Genomic DNA, 25,585 nt, shown 5'->3' with positions numbered 1-25,585 from the left:
TCCTCAGTGAGTGGTTTGTGTGAGTTAAGGATTATAGCAGTGACTAGGAATCTTGTACTGAAGCACTTAGTGAGGCTAAGGCTGACTGAGACCCGGGTTTGGTGAGTATGACCTGACCAGGAGAGTACATGATCTCAGTTGACTTTGTTGCCTTGCTCACTCTGTGGCTCAGATCAGTACTCAGCAGAAAGTTGTCACCATCCTCCAAGAATCAGTTCAGTAGGCCACAAGGCCTCCATTGATTAGCTCATCAGGGCTGATCATTCAAAGTTAATTCTCGGCACAGACATCAAGTGGCAAGTGGTTCAGGATGTTCTGAACTCTGAGCCATCTAGGGAGCCAAGTAGAACACTAGTCAAAGGGGGGGTCACCTACAGATCATGAAGGCTCTGGAAAGGCCTTGGTCAATGAAAAGATGCTGAGAGAGGATTATACAAGTGTGCTCTTCCTCTTGTCCTTCAGGGAAATTGTTTAGAAAATACCCTATTTTTGGTCAGAAACTGAAATGTAAGGCAGTAGGAATGGGTTCATGAGCTTTCCCCTGGCTCAGACTATCTCCTAGAGCATCAGTCTTCCCAGCATCACTTTGTTGCAGAAGTATTTAAGAAAGGGATTAAGACAGAAAGAAAAAAAGATTAAGACTTGCTCTTGAATCTAGATTCCATGACATCATGCAGGGGAATCAAGAGTTAAGGGAGCTCTGTCTCCAGCACCCAATTAGATTCTTTTCTCATTACCATCACATAGCAGTGTTGGGAATCTGAGAAAAGTGTTCAAAAAAAAATCCCTAACTTTTGATTCTTGCTCTGTACTTCCCTCAAGACTGGACTGAAATCACAGGAAACAGCAGTTATTATCTGAGCTACAAATTATTTAACCACATAAAGGAAATAGAATTGAGACTCAACTTTCTTTCTCCATGGTTTGCCAATTAGAAGGACATAGGTAACATTCCCACAACTCCAAATATGGAACTTTGCCAGAGTAATCTATACATTGTATAGATTCCACATTCAATTTGAAACCAAGGGTATCAGGCTACAACCAGTGATTTCTGTCACCATCCTCTGTCTGATCTGTTCTTCCTATGTGAACTCCTTTTACTAAAGGCATTTGCCCACATAATCACTCTCGGATGTTTAAGCACATGACACAATGGAAAATCCTCAAAAGCCCATGCTGCCTCAGATCAATTTGACTCAAGGATAAAGAAGAACAAAATCTTGAACAGAGGATCCTGAAGATATGGACCAATCTCTCCATACCTCTGGAAACAAATATTCTACTCTCAACTGTGAGAAGTTGGTTCTATTTTTGTTAGCTTCCATTTTTGTGTGAGATTGCTCAGTGTCTTTCTCTGCGTGGTTCTTTCATTTAATGTATTACCTCCCATAGCCCTTTATGAGCTTACAAACGACAGCCTTCTTTTCCTCACAAAGAAATGTAAGCATTGCAGGTGTTGGATACACAACCAATGCTCAATGAAACATGGAACAACACATTGTGTAGTCAAATGAAATGTTTGATTGGGAAAAAGTTATTACTAATTGTCACATGGTCACCTATTCTATTCCCCACCTCTGTGAGTTGTCTCTATTTTTCTTTTTTTGGTCAGTCATGGAGCTTGAACTCTGGGCCTGGGCGCTTTCCCTGCACTCTTCAGCTCAAGGCAAGCACTCTACCACTTAAGCCACAGCACCACTTCCTTGTCTCTATTTTTCTTAATTTCCTTTTTTGTGTTGAGATTGCTCAGTATCTTTCTATACCTGGTTATTTGACTTATACTATCTTCCATAGCCCGCCCTGAGATTGCAAATGACAGTATTCTCATCATAAAGAAATATATGTGTTCTTGGTGCTGGATATGAAACACTGCAGAATGAAATCATAGTATAGTATTATGCTTCAAAATATTGTATGACTATACCTAGGGAGAAATATGTGATTAGGATGACTTTTTACCTGAATTTTACCCTACCAAAAATCTAGCACAGTCCTACCTCTGTCTCTCTCATCCCTTGGATTTCGGCAACCACCTTCTAACTAGCTTCTGGTTCCTCATTTTTGCTGTGTTTCCAATTATTTCCTTACTACCAGAATTGAGTTTAATCAAACCATGTCTTCATTGTGTTTTGGTACAATTATCTGAATGGAGCTGGAGAAATTGGAGTGATGATAGACTCATCCTCCTCAGAACTCCACTTTCAGCCTCCAGAAAAGTGAAAAAACACAGGCTCTTCATATTATCCACGCTGGTTTATTATAATAACTCACTCAACAGAACAACAGAATGAACTAAGGGTGAATCAATCACAAGTGACTCATCACCAGTGATTAATTCAATATAAAGGAAGCACTGAAGTTATTTTGGGGTTACTCATCCAAAACCAAATGGTTTAGACTCTTGTCTTTATTTACCAACCAAAGAAACCAGAAATGAAGCTGTGACTCAAGTAGTTGAGCATTAGCCTTGAGCAAAAATGCTTAAGAACAGTGCCTAGGCTCTGAGATCAAGCTACAGGACTTGTACCCATACAAAAAGCATATATATCCCCAAATGTGTGCCCTTCCATGTTTTCTGAATGTTTCATGAACTTGAGGACAAAAGGTGAAGAGCAAAATTTCACAACTGTGCACATTTTGTAATAAACAAGGAGTGGCATCTTCCACCAGATCTTCTATTCAAAAACTGAACTGGAAATAGTGAGTCACTTGTGTTATAACACATTGAGCGCACATACAGTGGGATACTTTAGTGGAGCAGTGGAGAAATCGAAGCTCTTATGTCCTTGTCTGAAATCATAACAGTCTTTTCCCATCTATGACTCCCCAAACCACCTTGGAGGATGATCTGAGTCCAATCTCAAGAGGCCAGAGCTCTTATTTCTGACTTTATAAAATCACCTTGACAAATTATTCCATACTATAAAAGACACAAGTCAACAACTTCACTCTCTTAATTACTTCTCAAGCCTGGAAGAAATTAACACCCATCACTTGTGTCCAAATCTTTTGAATAACATTCAAGGACACCATCCACACTCATCACAATAAGAGGATGAGAAATGTTGGCTCAGCGAGTGCCCAATAGGAAATAATGGTTTCAGGCTGGGAAGGTGGCTCAGTGGTAGAGCACTTGCCTTGCATGCCTGAGGCCCTGGGTTCGATTCCTAAGCACCACATAAGAAAAAAGCCGGAAGTGACACTGTGGCTCAAGTGGTAGAGTGCTAGCCTTGAGCTGAAGACCCGAGGGACAGTGCTCAGGCCCAGAGTTCAGGCCCCACAACTGGACCCCCCCCCCAAAAAAAAAAAAAGAAAAAGGAAAGAATGGTTTCCTATTACACCCAGCTTACTTCTGCCATGAAGAGCTTCTCTGTATAATTTGCAGCAGTTCCTGAAAAGTATTTTCCTGCATTGGGTTTCTTTCCTGTGAGTGCTGATGCTTACTAAAGCCTGACTTCTGCTTGAAAGATTTCCTCTAATGTTTACATTTACCAGATCTCTGATACCCGTAGAGATAAGACTTCCAGCTAAATGTTTTTCTACATTTATTATGCTGAGAATTTCTCTCATTTATTTATATGTTCTCAGATGCACTGAGGACTGACACCTGCTTAAAAGTCATTGCACATTTGGTCTAGTCATTAGTTTTCTTTTCTCCTATGTGATTCAGTTCTCTGATGAACTCTGAGGTATGCCTTCCAGGTGAAGGCATACCTTTCCATATTTATAACATTCATAAGGTTTCTCTCCTGTGTGTTCTATTAACACCAACCCATACCTTTTTGGTGAAGGATTTTCCACGTTTGTTACGTTCATACGGTTTCTCTCCTGTGTATGTTCTCTGAGGCAAACTGAGGTGTGACTTCTTGAAAATTTTTTCCACATTTGTTTTATTCATAAGATTTCTCTCCTATGTGTGTTCAATGATGAGCCATAAGCTGTGCCTTCTGGGTGAAAGATTGCACATATGCTCCATTCTTAAGGTTTCTCTCCTGTGTGGGTTCTCTGATGCAAACTGAGTTTTCTTCCAGGTGAACAACTTTCCACTTATTCATAAAATTTTTCACGAGTGTGAATTCTCTTATGCTTGTTGAGATGTGAACTCTGGATGAAAGACTTTCCACATTTGTTACATTCATAAGGTTTCTCACCTGTGTGAATTCTCTTATGCCTACTGAGGTGTGAACTCCACTTGAAGGTCTTTCCACATTTGTTGCATTCATAAGGTTTCTCTCCTGTGTGTGTTCTCTGATGCGAAGTGAGGGTTGATTTGTGCCTGAAAGACTTTCCACATTTGTTACATTCATAAAGTTTCTCTCCTGTGTGTGTTCTCTGATGCAAAGTGAAGGAAGACTTCTGCCTGAAAGATCTATATTTGTTACATTCATAAGGTTCCCCACCTGTGTGAATTATCTTATGCTTGCTGAGGTGTGAACTCTGGGTGAAGGTTTTTCCACATTTGTTACATTCATAAGGTTTCTCACCAGTGTGAATTCTGTTATGCATGCCAAGGTGTGAACTCCACTTGAAGGTCTTTCCACATTTGTTGCATTCATAAGGTTTCTCTCCTGTATGTGTTCTTTGGTGCAAAGTGAGGTGAGACTTCCCTCTGAAAGCCTTACCACATTTGTTGCATTCATAAGGTTTCTCTCCAGTGTGATTTCTCTCGTGCAAAGTGAGGTCTGACTTCCGTCTGAAAGTCTTTCCACATTTGTTACATTCAAAAGGTTTCTCACCTGTGTGAATTCTCGTGTGTCTCTGGAGGTTTGCCTTCCGGGTGAAGGTCTTTTCACATGTCTGACATTCATAAGGTTTCTCTCCTGTGTGTGTTCTCTGATGGACAGTAAGATGTGTCTTCCGGGCAAAAGATTTTCCACATGTGTTACATTCATAAGGTTTCCCTCCTGTGTGTGTTCTCTGAAGCAAAGTGAGGTATGACTTCTGTATGAAAGACTTTCCACATTTGTTGCATTCATGATGTTTCTCATCTTTGGGAGTTTTCTGATGCCTGCTGAGACCTGACTTCTGGGTGGAAAATTTCCTGCATTCCTCATAGTCAAAGGGTTTCTCATCTATGGGTGATTGAGGTTGGAAAGTCAAGTCTGACTTCTGAGAAAGAGATTTTGTACATTGCTTATACTCATCGGACTTCTGTGGATATTTGCTCTCAGGTTTTCTAATGTGCATTTCCTTATTGAAAGACTTCTCACATTCATTACATGTACAAGGATTCTCTCCTTTGTACATTTTCTCATGTGTAGTGACTACAGGTCTTACGTAGAATGTTTTTCCACATAAAGTACATTCAGGTGTTTTCCTCCCTCCTTGACGTATCTCTTGGGCAAGGAGAGCAGACTTATCATAGTCTTCTCTATATTCACTATGGTTATAGGAGGTGTCTCCCATACAGACCCAATTATGTCTAAAGAATATAGTCTCTGAGTTTAATACCTTCCCTTCTCCACCAAATTCAAAATACTGCAGCTCATTTGGAGTCGCATAATTTTGACTAAAATACTCAGAATATCTGAAGGATTGTTCAACTACAGGAGACACACCAGGTGTATACGCAGCATGCATCTCATCAGACTCACTATAGAGAAGCATGTCCTGACACTCAATGAACTCCTCAGTGCTCATCCCTAAAGAGTTCCCATTATTCCTCATCAGCTCAAGCTTATGAGTTGAGCCCAAGTTAAAAGTTGTTATCAATCTCACTCTTTCTTCCACTGGGTTACTATTTGTGACTGCTACTTCACACAGACATTCATCTGAACCTTCCTGGCAGGTCTTAATCACCTCCTCCATTTCTTGGACATCTAAAATGTGTCAAAGAAAAAAAAGACAAAAACATAAATGAGATCCAAAGATTCCTTAATGTAAAGATGAAGACATTTTCTCCCATTCTTTTACAGATTTTCAATTATCAAAATAGGAATTAATTTATGATACATGATTTCTCCCTAATGTATTAATTAAAAAATAATACTGATTATTTAGCAATGGAAAATGTTTTTCTGTGTTTCAGTTTTTCTTTTTATATCAGAAGAAATATTTACTCAAATTATTCAACTAAACACTGTGAAAGTTTTAAGGTGAACACTTAAAATTTGCCTTTAGTATTCTTGGGGTTGTTTGTTTCAAATATTGTTTTGTTTGACCATAGGGGAATAGCTGCTTTGTGTTCTTTAATTTTCTTGAAATAATTTATATATTGCGCTGCTTTGCTTCTCAACCATTAGGTGAGGAACTGGAATATTTTCTAGATTTGGAGACTATAATTGTGTTTTATATATTCCTTTGCCTTTCACCTAAACAGGGATGGTTCCTGACAGTAGGCATTAATACCTACATCTCTTCAATTCTAACTTCTCATAAGAATTACTTTAAGTATCTGTGGGAATTTTAAAGTTCATTTCTCTCCATCTTAGACAGTCTCATCAAAATTCCTTTTGTGACACTCCTGCCCCTCAGAAGCATGGAAGATCAAAGACATTCCAGCTCACGACCTAATTAATCATCCTCTCTACACTAAAAGATCTAGTTGTGAACTCCAGTATCTTCCCACCACCAATAGGCTATTTTCCTTATCAGAGGATAGCAGCCCTGGTGTACTCCTTATTACCTAACCCTGCATACTCCTAGTTTCAAAGAAAATGAAATCTCATTTTCTACATTCCTAATTCTCTTTTTTGTTTCAGAATGATTTCCACAAAGAGAAAGAATTGCTAACTTTAACTCGACTGCCACACAGAATTCAGGATGTCTCCCCATGAATTCTTGATTCACAAGTCTTTGAGACAAAGGATCACCTAGTTCTCTGCCACACATAGGGCCCAGGGGAACTAGGAACATTATTGCTCAATACAGGATCATGAACTTACCAACTTGGTTCTGGCTTCAACATCTATACAAGATGCTTTAACTCACCTGTGAAATTCTTGTCTGAGGCTTCTCCTATCCATGGTTCTGCACCTTGCTCCAGCTTGACAATCAACTTAGGTTTAGGAACACAGTGACCTGTTATTAAGAAATAGTGGAGACCTGGGCTGGGAAGGTGGCTCAGTAGTAGAGTGCTTGCCTAGCATGCATGAGGACCTGGGTTCGATTCCTCAGTACACATAAACAGAAAAAGCCAGAAGTGGCACTGTGGCTCAAGTGGTAAAGCACTAGCCTTGAACTGAAGAGCTGAGTGACAGCGTCCAGGCCTAGAGTTCAGGCCCCATGACTGACAAAAAAAACAAAAAGTGGAGACCTATTGCTCATGTTGGGTCATCATTGCTTTAAGATCTCAGACATCCTATTTCTTATTTCTCACCAGCTCCATGGTTGACTTTCCCCCAGCTTTGGATTTATTTTGCCAGTTATATGGTTTCAATTCAGTTCTTTTGCTCAAGGCTAGCATTCTACCAGTTTGACACCCAGCTCCACTTCCAGTTTGGGAGTGGTTAATTGGATAGAAGAGTCCCATGGGTACTTCATACACATTGCTGGTTTCAAACCAAAATATTAAGATTTTATCCTTCTGATTAGCTAGGATTACAGGCATGAACCACTGCATCCAGTGAAAAACTAGATCATACTTCTAATAGTGATATACATAGTTTAGAACCTTTGTTCTAAAGGTATGGCTTCTTGAAGAATAAGAATAAAACTGCCTCAGGAGTTACATAAAGTTGAAGTTTTTCTTAAAAAAAAAAAAAAAGTGACACTTCCCATGGACTGGAATCTTACACCTAAATAACATAAATATTGGGGCTGGGAAGGTGGCTCAATGGTAGAGCGCTTGCCTTGCATGCCTGAGGCCCTGGGTTCAATTCCTCAGCACCACATAAGCAAAAAGAAAAAAGCTGGAAGTGGCACTGTGGCTCAAGTGGTAGAGCGCTAGCCTTGAGCTGAAGGGCTGAGGGACAGCGCCCAGGCCCAGAGTTCAGGTCCCATGACCAGACCCCCCCCCCAAAAAAAAAAAACCACCAAAAAAACCCCATAAATATTCATATATCTACAAAAACAAAGCACTTGACCTTGCAAGTTAATATGACTTTTGCTCACCTAAGGATACCAGGTTGCTGTAGGTCTCTAGCATTACATCTCTATACAGGGTCCTCTGAGAAATATCCAGGTCCTGCCATTCCTCCCAGCTGAAATCCACAGCCACCTCATCAAAGGACACCAACTTCTGAAATGGCACATTTCCATCATTAATTAGCCCTGAGTCATGAGAACACCAAGTCTGAAATTTCATTCTTATACATGAATGCTTTTTTCTTAAATAAAATGGAACTTACTCTGTTACCTATACAGTGAGAGAAAGAAAAATCAAAGTAGAAAGATTTGCCTCCATATGAACTTGGTAGTTACAAATACAAAGTTACAAATACACGTGAGAACACATTTCTGGTGCTAGCAATAGAGATAAGAGCTAATAATCTGGCAAAACAACATTAAGTCTAAGTAGGCATCTGAAAGTGTATTTAGCTTATTTTGCTAAAATTTACTACATACCAGTGTAACAATAAACTAACTTTTCCTGCATTTTCATACTTTGTCTAACTGAAAAGCCTGTTTAGATCTTCTATTAAAAGCCTGTTTAGATCTTCTATTAAACTACACTCTGTAGTTGTGGAGGTGGGAGGGAAGAAAGGGTAGGGGAAAAACAAAGGAGGAGGTAACAATGCTTGATAGGAAATGTACTCATGATCTTGTTCATGTAACTGTAACCCCTCTGCACAATATTTTTACAATAAAAAATGTATTTAAAATGAACAAAATAAAACAAAGAAGTGCTCTCATAGGCAATCAGGACATCACATTAAATACATATTAGTAGATCTATGAAAAACATAATGCCCAGGTGAATGTTAAAGGAAGTAACAGTACTCAAGAAAGTAGATAATAGTTGCTTTGGTAAGATTTGACTTCATTGAAGGACCTTTGCGATGAAAACTATAAAAACCTGCAAAAGGAAATTAAAACAGAACTTAGGAAGTAGAAAAACCTCCCACGCTCCTGGATTGGGAGGATTAACACCACGAAAATGGCGATACTTCCAAAGGCTATATATGAATTCAACGTGATACCTATCAATATTCCAACCTCATTCTTCAAGGAAATAGAAGCAGCAATCCAAAAATTCATATGGAACAATAAAAGACTCCGAATGGCAAAAACGATCCTTAACAGAAAGAACAGTGCTGGAGGAATATCAATACCAAATTTCAAACTCTACTACAAAGCCATAGTAATCAAAACAGCTTGGTACTGGCACAAGAGCAGACCTCAGGACCAATGGAATAGAATTGAAAACCCAGAAATGAACCCACAGACCTAGGGAGCTAAAAAAAATAGAATGGAAGAAAGACAGCCTCTTCAGTAAACGGTGCTGGCAAAATTGGTTAATCACTTGTAGAAAACTAAAGCTAGATCCTTATACATCACCCTACACCAGAATCAATTCCAAATGGATCAAAGACCTCGGAGTCAAAGCAGACACCTTGCAAACATTACAGGAAGGGGGCTGGGAAGGGGGCTCAGTGGTAGAGCGCTTGCCTTGCATGCATGAGGCCCTGGGTTCGATTCCTCAGCACCACATAAGCAAAAAGAAAAAAAAACTGGAAGTGGCACTGTGGCTCAAGTGGTAGAGCGCTAGCCTTGAGCTGAAGAGCTAGGGACAGCACCCAGGCCCAGAGTTCAGGCCCCACAACTGGACCAAAAAAAAAAAAATTACAGGAAGGAATAGAAGAAACTCTAGGTCTCCCTGGCACAGGCTGAAATTTTCTTAAAAGAGACCCAGAAACACAACAAATCAAAGAAAGGTCAGACAAATGGGATTACATGAAGCTGCAGAGCTTCTTCATGGCAAAGCACATAGCTAGCAAGATCAATAGAAAGCCCATAGATTGGGAGAAGGTCTTCACTAGCCATACAACGGACAAGGGTCTCATATCTAAAATATACCTAGAACTCAAAAAATTAAATCCCCCAACAATAAATCCTCAAAGAAACAACTGCCCAATAAATAAGTGGGCTAAAAAAGAGAAACTTCTCTGAAAAGGAAATAAGAATGACCAATAGACACATGAAGAAATGCTCAACTTGTCTAGCCATAAAAGAAATGCAAATCAAAACAACACTGAGGGCTGGGAAGGTGGTTCAGTGGTAGAGCGCTTGCCTTGCATGCATGAGGCCCTGGGTTGGATTCCTCAGCACCACATAAGCAAAAAGAATAAAAGCCAGAAGTGGTGCTGTGGCTCAAGTGGTAGAGCGCTAGCCTTGAGCTGAAGAGCTGAGGGACAGCACCCAGGCCCAGAGTTCAGGCCCCACGACCAGACCCCCCCCCCAAAAAAAAAACAACATTGAGATTCTACCTCACCCCAGTTAGAATGGCTATAATCAAAAAATCTATAACAAAACAACAGATGCTGGAGAGATGTGGCCTAAAGGGAACCCTACTGCATTGTTGGTGGGAGTGTAAACTTGTTCAACCACTTTGGAAAGAAGTACGGAAGTTCCTCAAAAGACTGCACATAGAGCTCCCCTATGACCCAGCAATCCCACTTTCGGGGCATTTACCCAAACAATCATAAAAAAAAGGTATAATAAAGCTACCAAACAACTATGTTTATCGCAGCATTATTTACCATAGCTAAGACATGGAACCAACCCAGATGCCCCTCAGAAGATGAATGGATAAAAAAATGTGGTACATTTATAAAATGGAATTCTATGCCTCCATCAGAAAGAGTGACATGGCCCCATTTGTTAGGAAATGGAAAAACTTGGAAAAAATTATACTGTGAAGTAAGCCAGGCCCAAAGAAACATAGCCCCATGGTTTCCCTTATTTGCAATAACTAGTATAAGTCTAGGACAAATAGAAAAGGTCAAAAGATGTGTATATATAAACATATTAGATGATGTTTGATGTTAAGTGAAATGAACCCCAAGACTGGGAAACAAAGGGTTTTTTCTTTCTTGCTATTGTTTTAATGTATTTATAATGTACTAAGTGATTTTTTTTGTTTCTTTGGTATGTTCTTCCTCCACAGTATAACCCCTAGTTTCACAGTATTTGATTCCAGTGGTCTGCATCTTGTATATACATTTTTCTAATTTGGGGAGGAGAAGGGAAAAAACAAAATGCTTAAATAGGGATACAGGTTGACCCATTGTAACAATGAGATGTACAAGACAGTATGTTGAAAACCAACTTTACAACTTCGGGGACAGTGGGGAGGGTAGGGGGGGTGGGAGGGTGTCGAGAGCTGGAAAGGTGGGGAGCTGGGGAGGGAAGGGATGGGTAGGGGAAAAACAAAGGAAGAGGTAACAATGCTGGATAGGAAATGTACTTATCACTTTACTCATGTAACTGTAACCCCTCTGGACAGTATTTTACAATAAAAAAAAAAGATTTGACTTCATTCCCACAATAAAAATAACCTATGTTAATCATTTTTGTTTTTAAATTTCTAAAGATTGAAGTGTGGTCACAGATACCCTGATGCTGCTTTCCTAAGTAAAAAAGAAATGCTAGCATGAAATTTTGTGAGTATCGCCTACCTCCTACAATACAAAATATAGGTGGGTTGGGATTTGATTTTCAATAAGCCTTGAGGGAAGGATGGAGGCAAATAAATAAAGCTTTATGAAACATTCAAGATGACAAAAATAGAAATTTAACCACCACAAGCAGGAGAGAGAAAAGAAAAAAAGAGGGATATCACCTAAAAAACACAGAAGAAATTTTTTAAAGTTTGAATTAAAGACAGTATTAATTTGTTGTGTAGAGGCTAAAAGGAAGATTTTTTTTAAATTGTGAACATACTGTACAGAGGGGTTACAATTACATGGGCAAGATAATGAGTACATTTCTTATCAAGCATTGCAGCCTCCTCTAAAATGAAGATTTTTGACTCTCACATTGAACCCATTACAAATGAAGAATGGCTAACAATCGTCCCAATCCAGCCATGCTTGAAAAGACCAGAGGAGAATGCTGCACAATACACAAAAAGGAAATGTACTGTAAAGTTTTGAAAGAAAGTAACCTTCAATTCACAATCCATTGAAGATTGAAGGTATTTTCAGGAAATGATAATTCACTAATAATACACCTGCATTTTAAGAGTATTATAAGAAAGTATCCTGCTTCAAGAGAATAACAAAAGATGCCAACATAGATCTACGCAGAGGACAAATAAAAAGGTAAATGCATACATAAGTATAAATGAATGCATAGAACATACAGACATTTTTTTTTAACAGTCCTGGGCCTTGAACTCTGGGCCTGGACACTGTCTCTGAGCTTCTTTTGCTCAAGGCTAGCTGTCTACCACTTGAGCCACAGTGCCACTTCTGCTTTTTCTGTTTATGGGGTACTGAGGAATCGAACCCAGGGCTTCATGTATGTGAAGCAAGCACTCTACTACTAAGCCACATTCCCAGCCCTAGAACATATTTTATGTGATCTCTCTAAAATGATTTGTGGAAGGAAAACTTATAGGGCCATATTCATGATTCATAATGCATAAAGATTCAATCTATAAACACTTAAGTGTATTAAAAACAAAGTATGTGGACTTGTGATATGGATCACTTAAGATTGAGGGCCCGTGTTCAAAGAATTAATTCTGTCAATAAATATTTAAAGGGCAATAGATTTAGGTTACATATGAAATTATTCCATTGAAATATAACTATAGTATACAATGTCATATGTTGGTAATCTAAGAATATTGTAAACTCAGAGTACCTAGCAACAATAGAGTACATCCACCATGTCTGCCACAACAAAGAATCAGACTGGGTGGGAAATTTATTTTCTTCCAGTTCTATAGTATAGCAACAATTTTCATGCATATTTTACTTCTTCTGAAACTATGCCTTAGCCTGAGGATAGCCTTTGTTCTATACATAAAACCTCTGGTTATTTCTTTATTAAGAAAACAAATGGGGGCTGAGAAGGTGGCTCAGTGGTAGAGCGCTTGCCTCGCATGCATGAGGCCCCAAGTTTGATTCCTCAGCACCACATAAGCAGTAAAAGCCAGAAGTGGCACTGTGGCTCAAATGGTGGAATGCTAGCCTTGAACTGAAGAGCTGAGTGACAGCACCCAGGCCCAGAAATCAGGCCCACAACAACCAAAAAAAAGAAAGAAAGAAAGAAAAAAGAAAACAAACTACCAGACTAGATTATAGCTATTACATAATAGTTTTTTCAAAGAACTGTATTAGGTCTTGCATATTTATGAGTTGCACAGATACAATGAACCACTGAACCAAACTATTTGAAAAGGTATGGCACCTGTATTAAATGTGCAGTCTTTGAACAAACTGTCATTATCCCATGAACAATGCAGAAGAACAACTATTTACACAGGATTTAAATTGTAATAGGTATGATAGGTGATTTACAGTATAGAAGAGTGCCTACAGGCTATATTAGAGGTGATTTACAGTGTACGGAAGGATGTGTACAGGTTACATGGAAGCAAAATAGGAACTAAATATCAGATAAGACAGATAATAGGAAAATGGCCATCATAAATGAAACCATGTTAATATTGTAATATACAGTAAACGTAAAGGCACTGACTTGAACAGACAAAAAAAACACTCGAAAAACTCAATAAGTTATCCAGAGACATACACTACATATAGAGAAATAAAAATGAATATATAGAGAAATAAAAATGAATAAATACAAAGATACCTTTAGCAAAAGTAATAATAAAAATACAAATAGTGGGGCTGGGAAGGTGGGTCAGTGGTAGAACGCTTGCCTTGCATGCCTGAGGCCCTGGGTTTGATTCCTCAGCACCACATAAGCAAAAAGAAAAAAAGCTGGAAGTGGCACTGTGGCTCAAGTGGTAGAGCGCTAGCCTTGAGCTGAGGAGCTGAAGGACAGTACCCAGGCCCAGAGTTCAGGCCCCACAACTGGACCCCCAAAAAAAAAATACAAATACAAATACAAATAGTGGTAATATGAAAGGAAATAAACATCAACACAAATTGTATGACCACAGATACAGACTATTGATAGTAACAGACATATCGTACATCTCGATGATAAAAGTTGTATGCTGAAAAGCAGTCTCCAAAGACATGTTTAAAAGGCCACAGAATTATAACTTTTAATCTACCATTACTATTGGAGAACTAACTCTCCTCTAATTGATAGAACCAGACAAAAAGTCAACAGGAACACACACGGATCGCATTATCTTAACTTAAATGCTGTTTATAGAGCACTGTGGTATTAAATTTACCAAGACAGACACACTGAAAGCAAATCTCAAGACAGACTTTGTAGAAATCAATATGAGAAATAAAGCTATAAGTTATAAATTCATTAAAATTGAATAATGTTTCTAATAATATATGAGTTAAAAAAATCACATGAAAATTAGAATGGATCTGGAAGAAATGTACTCTGCCACTGTGATTTATAGAATGTTAAAGGTAACCACTTTCTTACTTCACTTTTGAAATAAAAACAAAAGCTTTTGATTATGTATGGTGTACTCCCATGTATATCTTCTGGAGGGTAGGGAAAGCCATAGAACTCAAGGAAAATAGGGTGAAAATCACAGCAGTGGAGGTCATTAGACACTGAGGAAAGTAAACTATACAACTGGTGAGTAGAGATGAGAGGGAGGGACTGGGAAAGAATGAAGGAATGGAAGACACTGTATGAAAGGAAGTGTCCTCATTACCTGACACATGTAATTGTAATCCCTCTGTACAGCACCTCTATTGTTACAATAAATTAAACACTTCCTCCATTGAGAAGTGCTAGCCTAAACTATTTCCTTAGTGAAGAAAATCAACCATAGTTAGAAGAAGTTATAATTATTGGAAATAAAATGCAGGGCTGGGAAGGTGGCTCAGTGGCAGAGCGCTTGCCTCGCATGCATGAGGCCCTGGGTTCGATTCCTCAGCACCACATAAACAGAAAAAGCCAGAAATGATGCTGTGGCTCAAATGGTAGAGCGCTAGCCTTGAGCTGAAGAGCTGAGGAACAGCACGCAGGCCCAGAGTTCAGGCTCCATGACCGGAAAAAAAAAAAAAAAAAAGAACAGGCTGATGACTTGTTGCTACCACAAGTGAGGAGGATCACTTCACATAACTATTCATAATAACCAGAAGACAGAAGCATGTAAACAACAGATAAATGTTAAAAAAAAAATAAAAAGGAGAAAATTTTACAACAGGGATGAAACTTGAATGCAATGTGCTAAATAAAATCCACCAGTTTTTAATGAACAGCCATGGTATGATTTCCTTTAATGAGCTTCCAAGGATCAACAAACTCAGAGAACAAAAAAGTAAGATGGTTCCAGTGACTGGTACAGAGGAAAGAGGAGCTGCCTATTTAATGATCATACAGCTTCACACGTAGAAGATGAAAAATACTGTAGATGGATGGAAGGGATGGCTGTACAATATGGGCATAGGTAATATCAGTGAATTGTACATTTAAGAATGGCTAATGTGGGCTGGGAAGGTGGCTCAGTGGTAGAGTGCTTGCCTTGCATGCCTGAGGCCCTGGGTTCGATTCCTCAGCACCACATAAGCAAAAAGAAAAAAGCTGGAAGTGGTGCTGTGGCTCAAGTGGTAGAGCGCTAGCCTTGAACTGAAGAGCTGAGGGACAGCACCCAGGCCCAGAGTTCAGGCCCCGAGTTCAGGCCCCACGACAGGAAAAAAAAAAAAGAATGGCTAATGCAGCTACAGAGGATAGAACACACCTATATCACTAAACTTGAGAAACTAAAGAAGGACTACCAGCCAGGCTAGGTGACATAAATTCAAGAGAGTTCTGGACTACACAGCAAGACCTGTCTTCAAAGGGAATGTGGAAAAATCAAATTTTAGATTCTGTGAATTTTATCAGATATCAGTGACATATCTATTTTTCCTATTGGAATACCAAATTAAAAGTGTTTGGAAATATATTAAAATAGTTTTTAACTGGAAACATACACTATAAATAGTATTAATAAGAAACACACATGGATAAAAGATACAAATTATTATAATCTATGAATCCTGCTTTCAGTTTTTTACACCTTTTCACTATTGTTCAAGTGTGTCACATATTCCTGAATCATTTCTCCCAGTAGATTTCTTTTTTTTTTTTTTTTTGGTCCGGTGTGGGCCCTGAACTCTGGGCCTGAGCACTGTCCCTCAGCTCTTCAGCTCAAGGCTAGTGCTCTACCACTTGAGTCATAGCGCCACTTCTGGCTTTTTTCTTTTTGCTTATGTGGTGCTGAGGAATCAAACCCAGGGCCTCAAGGCATGCAAGGCAAGTGCTCTACCACTGAGCCAACTTCCTAGCCCCTCTCCCAGTAGATTTCTAAGGATACATTACCACACATGTTAGCTTGTACTGCACCACCACACTGGGACCGAGCCCAGGAGGAACCCGCACCAGGATCCCACCTCCTCTCCCTCCTGAAATGTCTATGACTGAGCAAATGTTTGTGAGATTTTATCACCAGTGATATTTGAAATATTAAAAATTCTAGTCACACCGGGCACCAGTAGCTCATGCCTATAATCCTAGCTACTCGGGAGACTGAGATCTGAGGATCCCGGTTCAAAGTCAGCCAGGGCAGGAAAGTCCATGAGACTCTTATCTCCAATAAACCACTAGAACACCAGAAGTGGCACTGTGGCTCAAGCGGTAGAGTGCTCACCTTGGGCTGAAGAGCGCAGGGATAGCGCCCAAGTCCAGAGTTCAAGCCCCATGACCGACCCAAAAAAACAAACAAACAAACAAACAAAAAAAACCTAGTCATTGTATTATTATCAAAACCAGCTTCTCTCCTACAGTGGCAGTGAATGAAAATATTCAAATGGAGGGAGAAGAAAAAAATTACAGCACCACATCAATTGAGTTTAGACCAAAAACAATAGAATGGGGAAAAATCAATTTTGTTGGCTGTGTATCAATGGGTAGAAGGTAGTAATAATGTTCTGTAGGGAATTCTGAAGTTGAGCAAAAAGTGGAAAAGGATTGAGAGGTTGGAACTCCATGCCAACAGCATTCATTATGCTGAGAGCTGGCCACGGAAGGGTTAAAACAGACAACAGTATAGAGGGTTAAGGAGTGCCACACCCCTTCCTTAGTGATGGAAAGGCTGGGAATTGAACCTTGGGAGCTGTTGACCTTGAAGGCTAGGTAAGGTGGACTTCTTATCTTGACTTTCTCTGGGCTGCAGTCCCCTCTCAAAAGAACAAGGGAACAAGTATCTCTGATTTAGCTCAGATTATAATATTAATATAGTTAATATACTATAAAATAATATAATATAATTAATAATATAATATTAATATACATGTATCCATGGTAACCTTCCCTGTGTAAACTCAAGCTTGCTTGTGGGGACTGGTGCCCAAGTGCTAGTATGCCTTGGGGTTATTAATTTCCCCCCATCTCACTACCTGTATATGTCCTTGTGTTTTTCTAATTTTCTTTGGTTCTGGAATCCCACAGAACTGCCTTGGGTTATAGTCAACAACAACTTTGCTATTTAATAGGTAAAAAAAATGTCAACTCTAAGTATCATGTCAGTAAAGGCAAATTGATCAGTAAGAAAAAAAGGTTCCTGGGAGATGAGAAGGGATGGGAAGGAGAAACAAAGGAGGAGGCAACAATGCTTGATAAGAAATGTACTCATTGGGCTGGGAAGGTGGCTCAGTGGTAGAGCGCTTGCCTTGCAAGCCTGAGGCCCTGGGTTCGATTCCTCAGCACCATATAAGCAAAAAGAAAAAAGCCGGAAGTGGCGCTGTGGCTCAAGTGGTAGAGCGCTAGCCTTGAGCTGAAGAGCTGAGGGACAGCGCCCAGGCCCAGAGTTCAGGCCCCACGACTGGACCCAAAAAAAAAAAAAAAGAAATGTACTCATTACCTTGCCCATGTAATTGTAACCCCTCTGTATGGTATTTTCACAATTAAAAAAAAGAAAAGAAAAACAGGTTCCCAGATGGAGCATTTGAAGAAAAGTAAAAAATGAGAGACAGGTGGAAGGAATAGGGACCGAGAAAAAGAAAGAGGAAAAAAAATACAGATAAAAATAGAGACAAAGAGAGAAATAAAGAAAGCTAGTGAGCAGGAAACAGAGAATGAAAAGGAAATTTAAGAAAAAAAGTCTTGTGAAGATACCTTAGAATGAAATGGACAGATTTCTAGAAAGACCATATACTGTATCATCAAATATAGTATAAGTTTCAAGTAAAACAAAGACCAAAAAGCAGTCCAAGAAGCATGTATAGGGCTGGGAATATGGCTTAGTGGTAGAGTACTTGCCTAACATGCATGAAGCCATGGGTTCAATTCCTCAGTACGCCATGAACAGAAAAAATCAGAATTGGTGCTATGGCTCAAGTGGTAGAGTGCTAGCCTTGAGCAAAAAAAGCTCAGTGACAGTATCCAGGCCCTGAGTTCAAACCTCAGGACTGGCAAAAAAAACAAAAAAAAAAGATGTATGGAGAACTGAGGAGCATAGGTGACTCAGTCCTCTAGAACATTCTAATAAGTGTGTGCCCACACTATTTCAGCAACTCCAGTAAAACTTCATTAAGATAGTTTGTTAAACTCATAACAATGTTATCTCTGACCCATTGCTGGTGAACCTTCACCTTCCATGAGAAGTCAACTCCTTGATGTCACTGAATAACATAAAAAGTGGGACTACTTTTTCTCACATCAGAAAAAAACAGAAAAAAATCTTATGCAAGTCTGGATTCAAATTAGACAGAATGTAAGATTTTATAATCTCCTAAATCTACATGCTATATTCATGAACATGATCCTAAAGCTGAATCTGTTTTTCTGTTTTTCAAGTCTTGGACATCCTTAGGCTCATAAAATAGAATGTAAAACAAAGTGACAAATAAAAAGCAACTCACCAGCGATCCTTTCATTATTTCCGACGGTTGACAATGAACAGAAGATTCTGGAAGCATGGCTGAGAAAGCAAACGAGGTAGTCAGGAAAGGACCTATGTGATTTTGCCCCAGATTTTCCTTCTCAAAACATTATACATGGGCTAGAAAAACATAGTCTTCTTATTGGAGAAGAATCTTTTATGTCTCAAGTAGAACATTAAAACCTCCATTAAAGATGAATCCACAGGGCTGGGAAGGTGGCTTCGTGGTAGAGTGTTTGCCTTGCATGCATGAGGCCCTGGGTTCAATTCCTCAGCACCACATAAGCAAAAAAAGCTGGAAGTGGCGCTGTGACTCAAGTGGTAGAGCAATAGCCTTGAGCTGAAAAGCTGAGGGACAGCGTCCAGGCCCAGAGTTCAGGCCCCATGACCGAAAAAAAAAAGATGAATCCACAGTTCATTAGTTGGGAAATAGATATTATAAAAGCAAAGCATTTCTGGGTTAATATACATAGAAACTTCATAAAAACTAATGTTCCCATAAAAATAACTGAAACAAAAAAATCACATCTTCACTAAAACTAGTTACTACTGAAATATACTTAGGGATGTATGAACTATTTTTGTTTTAAAGCAAAGGTATCTTAGGACTCCATTGAGCATTTGTACTCTACCTACTTCATTTACATTTTAAACACCATGGAGAACATGTATACTATAACTCAGTATTTTTCACCCCAAACTTATACAGGAAAAATATATATAATACATACTTCTTGTGTTATAATCTTTTAATAACGGTTGCCACTGACACATTTCCCTATATCCAAATGCTCAGAGGACCCTTGTGCAATGACTTGAAATTTGCCATTTAACCTGCTCTGGCCAAAGAGACATCAGTAAAGATGATGGTTTGAGAAGTCCATAATGCTCACTTTCCTAAAGTCATATGAAGAACTTTGGCAATCCTGCTGGAGACACAGGTCGTAATAAATATGCAACATGAAATACTACTCATAAGAGTGACACAATCCCAACCAACCCTCCTGAGCCAAAGAACCAGAAGATTAAAATCTTATGTTACTTAAACAATATTAACACAAAATACCAAGCTGAGGACACCCCAAAATGTATATCCATAAAACTTAAAACAAATAAATACCTATGTGCTTTTGCTTATGCTTGTTGGTTAGTTTTATTACACAGGAAAATGCTATTACCCACAGTTCTGCTTTGTTTCTGACCAATTTCATACAATAGAAAGTCTTACAATAAAATATGAACTTTACAGTGGCATCTACAAAAACTGAAAAAGTACTCTGTAGACTTCAGTGAGGTTGTTTTTGCTAGAAAAGATAACAGGAATTATTAAAAGCAATGTTTGCACATTAGTATTGGGTTTCTCTACATCCAGGAATGTTTTCTTCCTCTGAAAAAAGACTTAAGATTTTATTATAGGCTAAGTGTCCATAATCACAATACTTGAAACAAGGAGTGTTACAGATTTCAGAGTGGAATATTTTCTTTTTCATTTGGGATTTGGAACATTATGACCCTGGATCGAGACAATCCACAGAGGCACAGTTAAAAGTGACAAAAGAATTTTATTTACACTAGAAAGGACCTGCAACTACCTTGTCCTGGGCTAGCTACCTAGAACCAAGGGCAGGCTCGACCTCCAAACCTCCAAACCTCAAAAGGACAGCCACACACACCTCCCATTAGTCAGTCTGCAAACCCTCCAAGCCTCCAAAGGAGCAACCTTGATCTTTATTCCTCCCTTCCTCCTTCTGTACAGCCCTCCAGGACTCTCATCTTCTTGCAGACCTTACCATAGGCTTCAGGCTTCTTGCCTTCCAGAAGGCCACTCCGAAGGTTTCTCACCTTCCCACGGGCCTCAGGCCTCTTGCCTTCTCTCAGGCTGCTGCTTCTGCTCTCTTCTTTTGTCCTCTTCTGTATTCTCCATCACCCCTTTCCTTGGAGCACTGCGGCCTATATATAGGCTGTGCCCCTGCCCCCACTCCAACGGCTAGTCCTCCCATTGGCCCTGCCCCCACTCCAACGGCTATTCCTCCCAAGCCCAACTGCTACTGGACGGAGAAGAGCTGGCCCAAGGGGCAATGCTGGGGGAGGCCTTCAGCCCCTGCTGATTATTACAGGACTGTCCTTATAAACAGTAATGACTGAACATCTCACCTTAAAAACCTGAAGGTTGCTATTTCAGATTTTTTATTTTTGATCGGTCGTGGGGCTTGAACTCAGAGCCTAGGCGCTGTCCCTTAGCTCTTCAGCTCAAGGCTAGTGCTGTACCAATTGAGCCACAGAGCCACTTCCAGCTTTCTGGTGGTTTATTGGAGATAAGAGTCTCATGGATGTCATAAGTTAGAAACAATAGCAAGAAAGAAAAAAACCCTTGTGTCCCTATCTTGGGGTTCATTTCGCTTAACTTCATCTTATCTGGTCATATGTACATAGCTTTTGACCTTTTCTACTTGTCCCAGACATATACTAGCTATTACAAATAAGGGAAACAATGGGACCTATGTTTCTTTGGGCCTGGCTTACTTCACTTAATATAATTTTTTCCAAGTCTTTCCATTTCCTAACAAATGGGGTGATGTCATTCTTTCTGATGGAGGCATAGATGTTCCTGTATGGGCTGGCTTTGAACTGCAATCCTCAGATCTCAGCCTCCTGAGTTGCTAGGATTATAGGCGTAAACCACCAGCGCCCAGCTTTCAGATTATTTTATTAGAAATATAATCTGAATTTAAAAGAGGGTATTGTAACTGAGCTCTGATGGCTCATGGCTATAAATGATCCCAGATTGAAGCAAGCTGGGGCAGGAAAGTCTGAGGACTCTGATCTCCAATAAAATGTCAAAAATAGCTGTAATTAGAGACGTGGCTTAAGTGGTAGAACATTTGCCTTCAGCAAAAGAAGCTCATGGGTCAGTGCTCAGACCCTGAGCTCAAGAACCAGGACTAGCACACAGAAAAAGAGCACTGTATTGTATTTAAAATATATTTTATCAATTGTTTTGGAATATACCTTTAGGCAGTCTCCTCCCTCCCTTTCTCCCTCTCTTCCTCTTTCCTTCCCACTCTCCCCTTCCTCTCCCCGCCTCTCTCTGTCAGTCCTGGGGCTTGAACTCTGGGCCTGGGTGCTGTCCTTGAGCTCTTCAGCTAAAGGCTACCACTCTACCACTTTCACGGGACTTTTTTGCTTTGAACCTCCATCCTCAGATTTCAGCCCCCTGAGTAGCTAGGACTACAGGCATGAGCCACCAGCACCCAGCTAGTCTCTCTCATTTTAAGTGATGTAAAATAGGCTCATTATTATAGTGGAGGAATTGTAATTTGTCAAGAAGAGATGAATAAAGTGTAGTATATCCATGTTATTAACATGGATTTGCAGGGGCTGGGAAGTTGGCTCAGTGGTAGAGCGCTTGCCTTGCATGCATGAGGCCCTGGGTTCGATTCCTCAGCACCACATAAGCAAAAAAATAAAAAAATAAAATAAAAATAAATAAAAATAAAAAAATAAATAAAAATAAATGGATTTGCAAAAGGTATAAGAAGTGCAGAGTGTAAAAAATGGATCAACATGTTTAATATATTTTCAAGAAATGCTGCCGGGCGCCAGTGGCTCACACCTGTAATCCTAGCTACTCAGGAGGCTGAGATCTGAGGATCGTGGTTCAAAGCCAGCCAGGGCAGGAAAGTCCATGAGACTCTTATCTCCAATAAACCACTAGAAAACCGGAAGTGACGCTGTGGCTCAAGCAGTAGAGTGCTCACCTTGAGCTGAAGGGCTAAGGGACAGCACCCAGGCCCAGAGTTCAAGCCCCACCCACAACTGACAAAAAAAATAAAATTTAAAAAAAAAAAAAAAAGAAATGCTTCTGTTTCCTTGACTTCAATTTCCAAAAAGAATTTCCTAAGTGGGCTGGGAAGGTGGCTCAGTGGTAGAGCGCTTGCCTTGCATGCATGAGGCCCTGGGTTCGTTTCCCCAGCACCACATAAGCGAAAAGAAAAAAAGCTGGAAGTGGCGCTGTGGCTCAAGTGGTAGAGTGGTAGCCTTGAGCTGAAAAGCTGAGGGACAGTGCCCATGCCCAGAGTTCAGGCCCCACAACCGGACCCCAAAGAAAACAAAAACAAAACCAAAACAAAAGAATTTCCTAAGTGAAATAATACTTCTTTCAGCAGAATATGGCAAAATGGATAACACTAGCTAAAACTTCAGGATATGTAACATCTACAAAGCCTACAACCTTGAGCAGGATATATTACCTCAAGTTTACTTCTGCAACTTTTCTTAGGCCAAAGATTCCTGACCAACACTTCCTGAACTGCCAGAAAGAACTAACATGTTAGAGCTAGCATTAGCAAATCCATAGATAAGACATTTGGGATAAGTTTGAGAGATCATGTACTAGAAATGATGGTGGGAAAAGGCTGAATAAATTTGTGAGAATAGGATTAGGGATTAGTACATAGACAGATACTTTCAATTATGATAGTTATCTCTCCATTTCAAACCACAGCTTCACCTTGTCTCTAATAACTAGGCTTTCCCTCATTCCTCAGGCCAACCCCTCTCCTCTCCAGAAAGTTAGTCTAAACCTCCCAACAGCACCAAGTGATTGAGAGTGTTGGAGGAAACAGTATCATGTAAATCTTGTGCTCTGGGAAGTAGAACCAATTATTGTGTAAGGCAAGGGAAGGTAAAAACATCTTCCCTTTCCTGAGCTTTTCTGCCTCTGCTCTGCAGGACTTGTCAGAGTAGACAAGGTCTATTCATAGGGTGCCCTCCTTCAAACATGGCTAGACTTCATTTATCCCTAAAAATACAGGACCATTGCCCAGCACCGGTGGCTCACGCCTGTAACCCTTGCCACTCAGGAGACTGAGATCTGAGGATCGTGGTGAAAAGCCAGCCCGGGCAGGAAAGTCCATGAGACTCATCTCCAATCAACCACTAGACAACCAAAAGTGATGCTGTGGCTCAAGTGGTAGTGCGCTAGCCTTGAGCTGAATTGCTGAGGGACAGCGTCCAGGCCCAGAGTTCAAGCCCCTTAAAAAAAAAAAAAAAAAGCAGAACCATCGAACACTAATACCCCATGTAGAACTGTCTCTAGAAACAAGTTATGTACAAACACATATGAACTCAAGCCAGGAGTGCTAAGGAGGCTAAGAAGACAGGAGGGAGCAAAGTGGAGACCCCCTCTAGGAGAAACAACGCAGAGTCAGTCCCTCGCACTGTAAGAGGGCTCCAGGCAGGCACACACTTCACAATTTCACTAGAATATGGTTACCGTGCTCTTCTTACAGCGAGGGAAAGTGAATCGAGTCACATAGGTTAACAGCAAAACCTCTTGAACGTGGAATATAAATGCACAGCTCCTGACTCTCCTGGTCTGGAGAAACCCCCAACTTGCTCTCGGAGCTCGGGAGCCAGATTGTGGCATCTGCAGGCACACGGGCTAATGGCAGCACAAACTCACGAACCCCAAGCAAACCGTCCAGCGCAGACCCGAGGAACACGTGGACTCTGGTCCGGAGCCCAGTTCACAATTCGTACCTGATATCGCCACTGCAGCATGAGATCCCCTCAACTTACAGCCCCGCAGGTCCACCGGAGAGAGGCCGGGCGCCAGCCCGGGAGCTCGAACTGCGGACTGCAAAGCTGTTCTTCAGAGCATTTCCAGCAGCAGCAAGCGAGAAGGAAGCAAACCGGAATTTGCACACTGAACACACCCACAGTGCGGGAAGGCGCATGCGCAAAAGGGATCTTCCGGCCTGTGCTCGCGCGCGCTCTCGCTCGCTCGTTCTTTTTCTCTCTCTCTTTCTCTCTCTGACTCTCTCTATCGCTCTCTGTGTCTGTCTGTCTGTCTATCTATCTATCTTTCTCTCTGTCTCTCTCTCCCCCAAACCCATACTTTCAGAAGATCTTTTCTCCACTGGAGACTACAACTCCCACAATGCACCGCGCCGTTCTGGAAGCAACGGAATTGTCGCGGGGGTGTGACCCGTCCCTGAGCCTAGGTCCTGGCAGTCGGTGCATTTGGACATTGCTCTCCAAGCTGTGGGAGGTAAGATGAGTTTTGTTTTGAAAATCACTGTGTGCCTCCTGAAATATTGTGAGACCAACCAGAAAATGGGAATGTATTGGGAGGGAGCATTAGATAAGCTGGCTTTTATCTCCAGTCAACTGATTGTTGAATCATTTTCCAAGGCTCTCATGTATACACTGGAATAAAATAGCAGGATTGTTAGATAACTAGGCAGTATAAGCCTCCTGTCAACTTAGATTTCTCAAAATCGAACAATTAATTTCCCCAAAACTCCCAAATTCCATCCATGAAATCTTAAGATGTGTATGGTTATTTGTTTCTAAATATTGCCTTTCCTTTTAAAGGTTTTTTTCTTTCTTTCTTTTTGCTGTTGGTGCTGTGGCTTGAACTCAGGTGCTGGGCACTGTCTGTGAGCCTTTGCTGTGCTCTACTTCTTCAGCTAAACTAGCGAAAAGTTTCGGGGCTGGGAAGGTGGCTCAGTGGTAGAGCGCTTGCCTTGCATGCCTGAGGCCCTGGGTTCGATTCCTCAGCACCATTGTAAGCAAAAAAGAATAAAGCCGAAAGTGGCGCTGTGGCTCAAGTGCTAGAGTGCTAGCCTTGAGCTGAAGAGCTGAGGGACAGCG

At 40.5% G+C, this 25,585-nt stretch overlaps 1 protein-coding gene across 4 annotated transcripts; it reads right to left on the bottom strand.

Moving 5' to 3' along the window:
• Nucleotides 1-1,964: 1,964 nt before the first annotated feature.
• On the bottom strand, nucleotides 1,965-24,581 carry LOC138806745 (zinc finger protein 717-like). Of its 4 annotated transcripts, none has more exons than XM_069992091.1 (5): nucleotides 24,470-24,581; nucleotides 18,909-18,967; nucleotides 8,056-8,182; nucleotides 6,934-7,023; nucleotides 1,965-5,822 (listed from the first exon to the last, which is right to left on the bottom strand). In XM_069992091.1, the coding sequence occupies exons 2-5, from the start codon at nucleotides 18,963-18,965 to the stop codon at nucleotides 4,051-4,053; spliced, it is 2,046 nt and encodes a 681-aa protein (XP_069848192.1). In that variant the 5' UTR covers nucleotides 18,966-18,967; nucleotides 24,470-24,581; the 3' UTR covers nucleotides 1,965-4,050. The 4 variants fall into 4 exon arrangements, with proteins under 4 accessions (XP_069848192.1, XP_069848191.1, XP_069848193.1 ...); XM_069992090.1 differs by lacking the exon at nucleotides 24,470-24,581 and adding an exon at nucleotides 20,719-20,922; XM_069992092.1 differs by lacking the exon at nucleotides 24,470-24,581 and adding an exon at nucleotides 20,771-20,922.
• Nucleotides 24,582-25,585: the final 1,004 nt, after the last annotated feature.

Source organism: Dipodomys merriami, unplaced genomic scaffold (genome assembly GCF_024711535.1).
Source record: "Dipodomys merriami isolate MVZ:Mamm:240054 unplaced genomic scaffold, mDipMer1.0.p SCAF_407, whole genome shotgun sequence".
In the NCBI taxonomy this organism is placed as follows: domain Eukaryota; kingdom Metazoa; phylum Chordata; class Mammalia; order Rodentia; family Heteromyidae; genus Dipodomys; species Dipodomys merriami.
The sequence above is the reverse complement of the archived record's forward strand: the minus strand, read 5'-3'. Positions and strand labels throughout refer to the sequence as shown.

Bases quoted from the DNA above. Each gene is read 5' to 3' on its own strand.
- LOC138806745 (XM_069992089.1), bottom strand. From the start codon at position 19,702: ATGTGTCAGTGGCAACCGTTATTAAAAGATTATAACACAAGAA. The intron at 8,183-18,908 runs GTGAGTTGCTTT...GTGCCATTTCAG, and splicing joins AAATAATGAAAGGATCGCTG to AAGTTGGTGTCCTTTGATGA. The intron at 5,823-6,933 runs GTGAGTTAAAGC...GACACATTTTAG, and splicing joins CTCAGACAAGAATTTCACAG to ATGTCCAAGAAATGGAGGAG.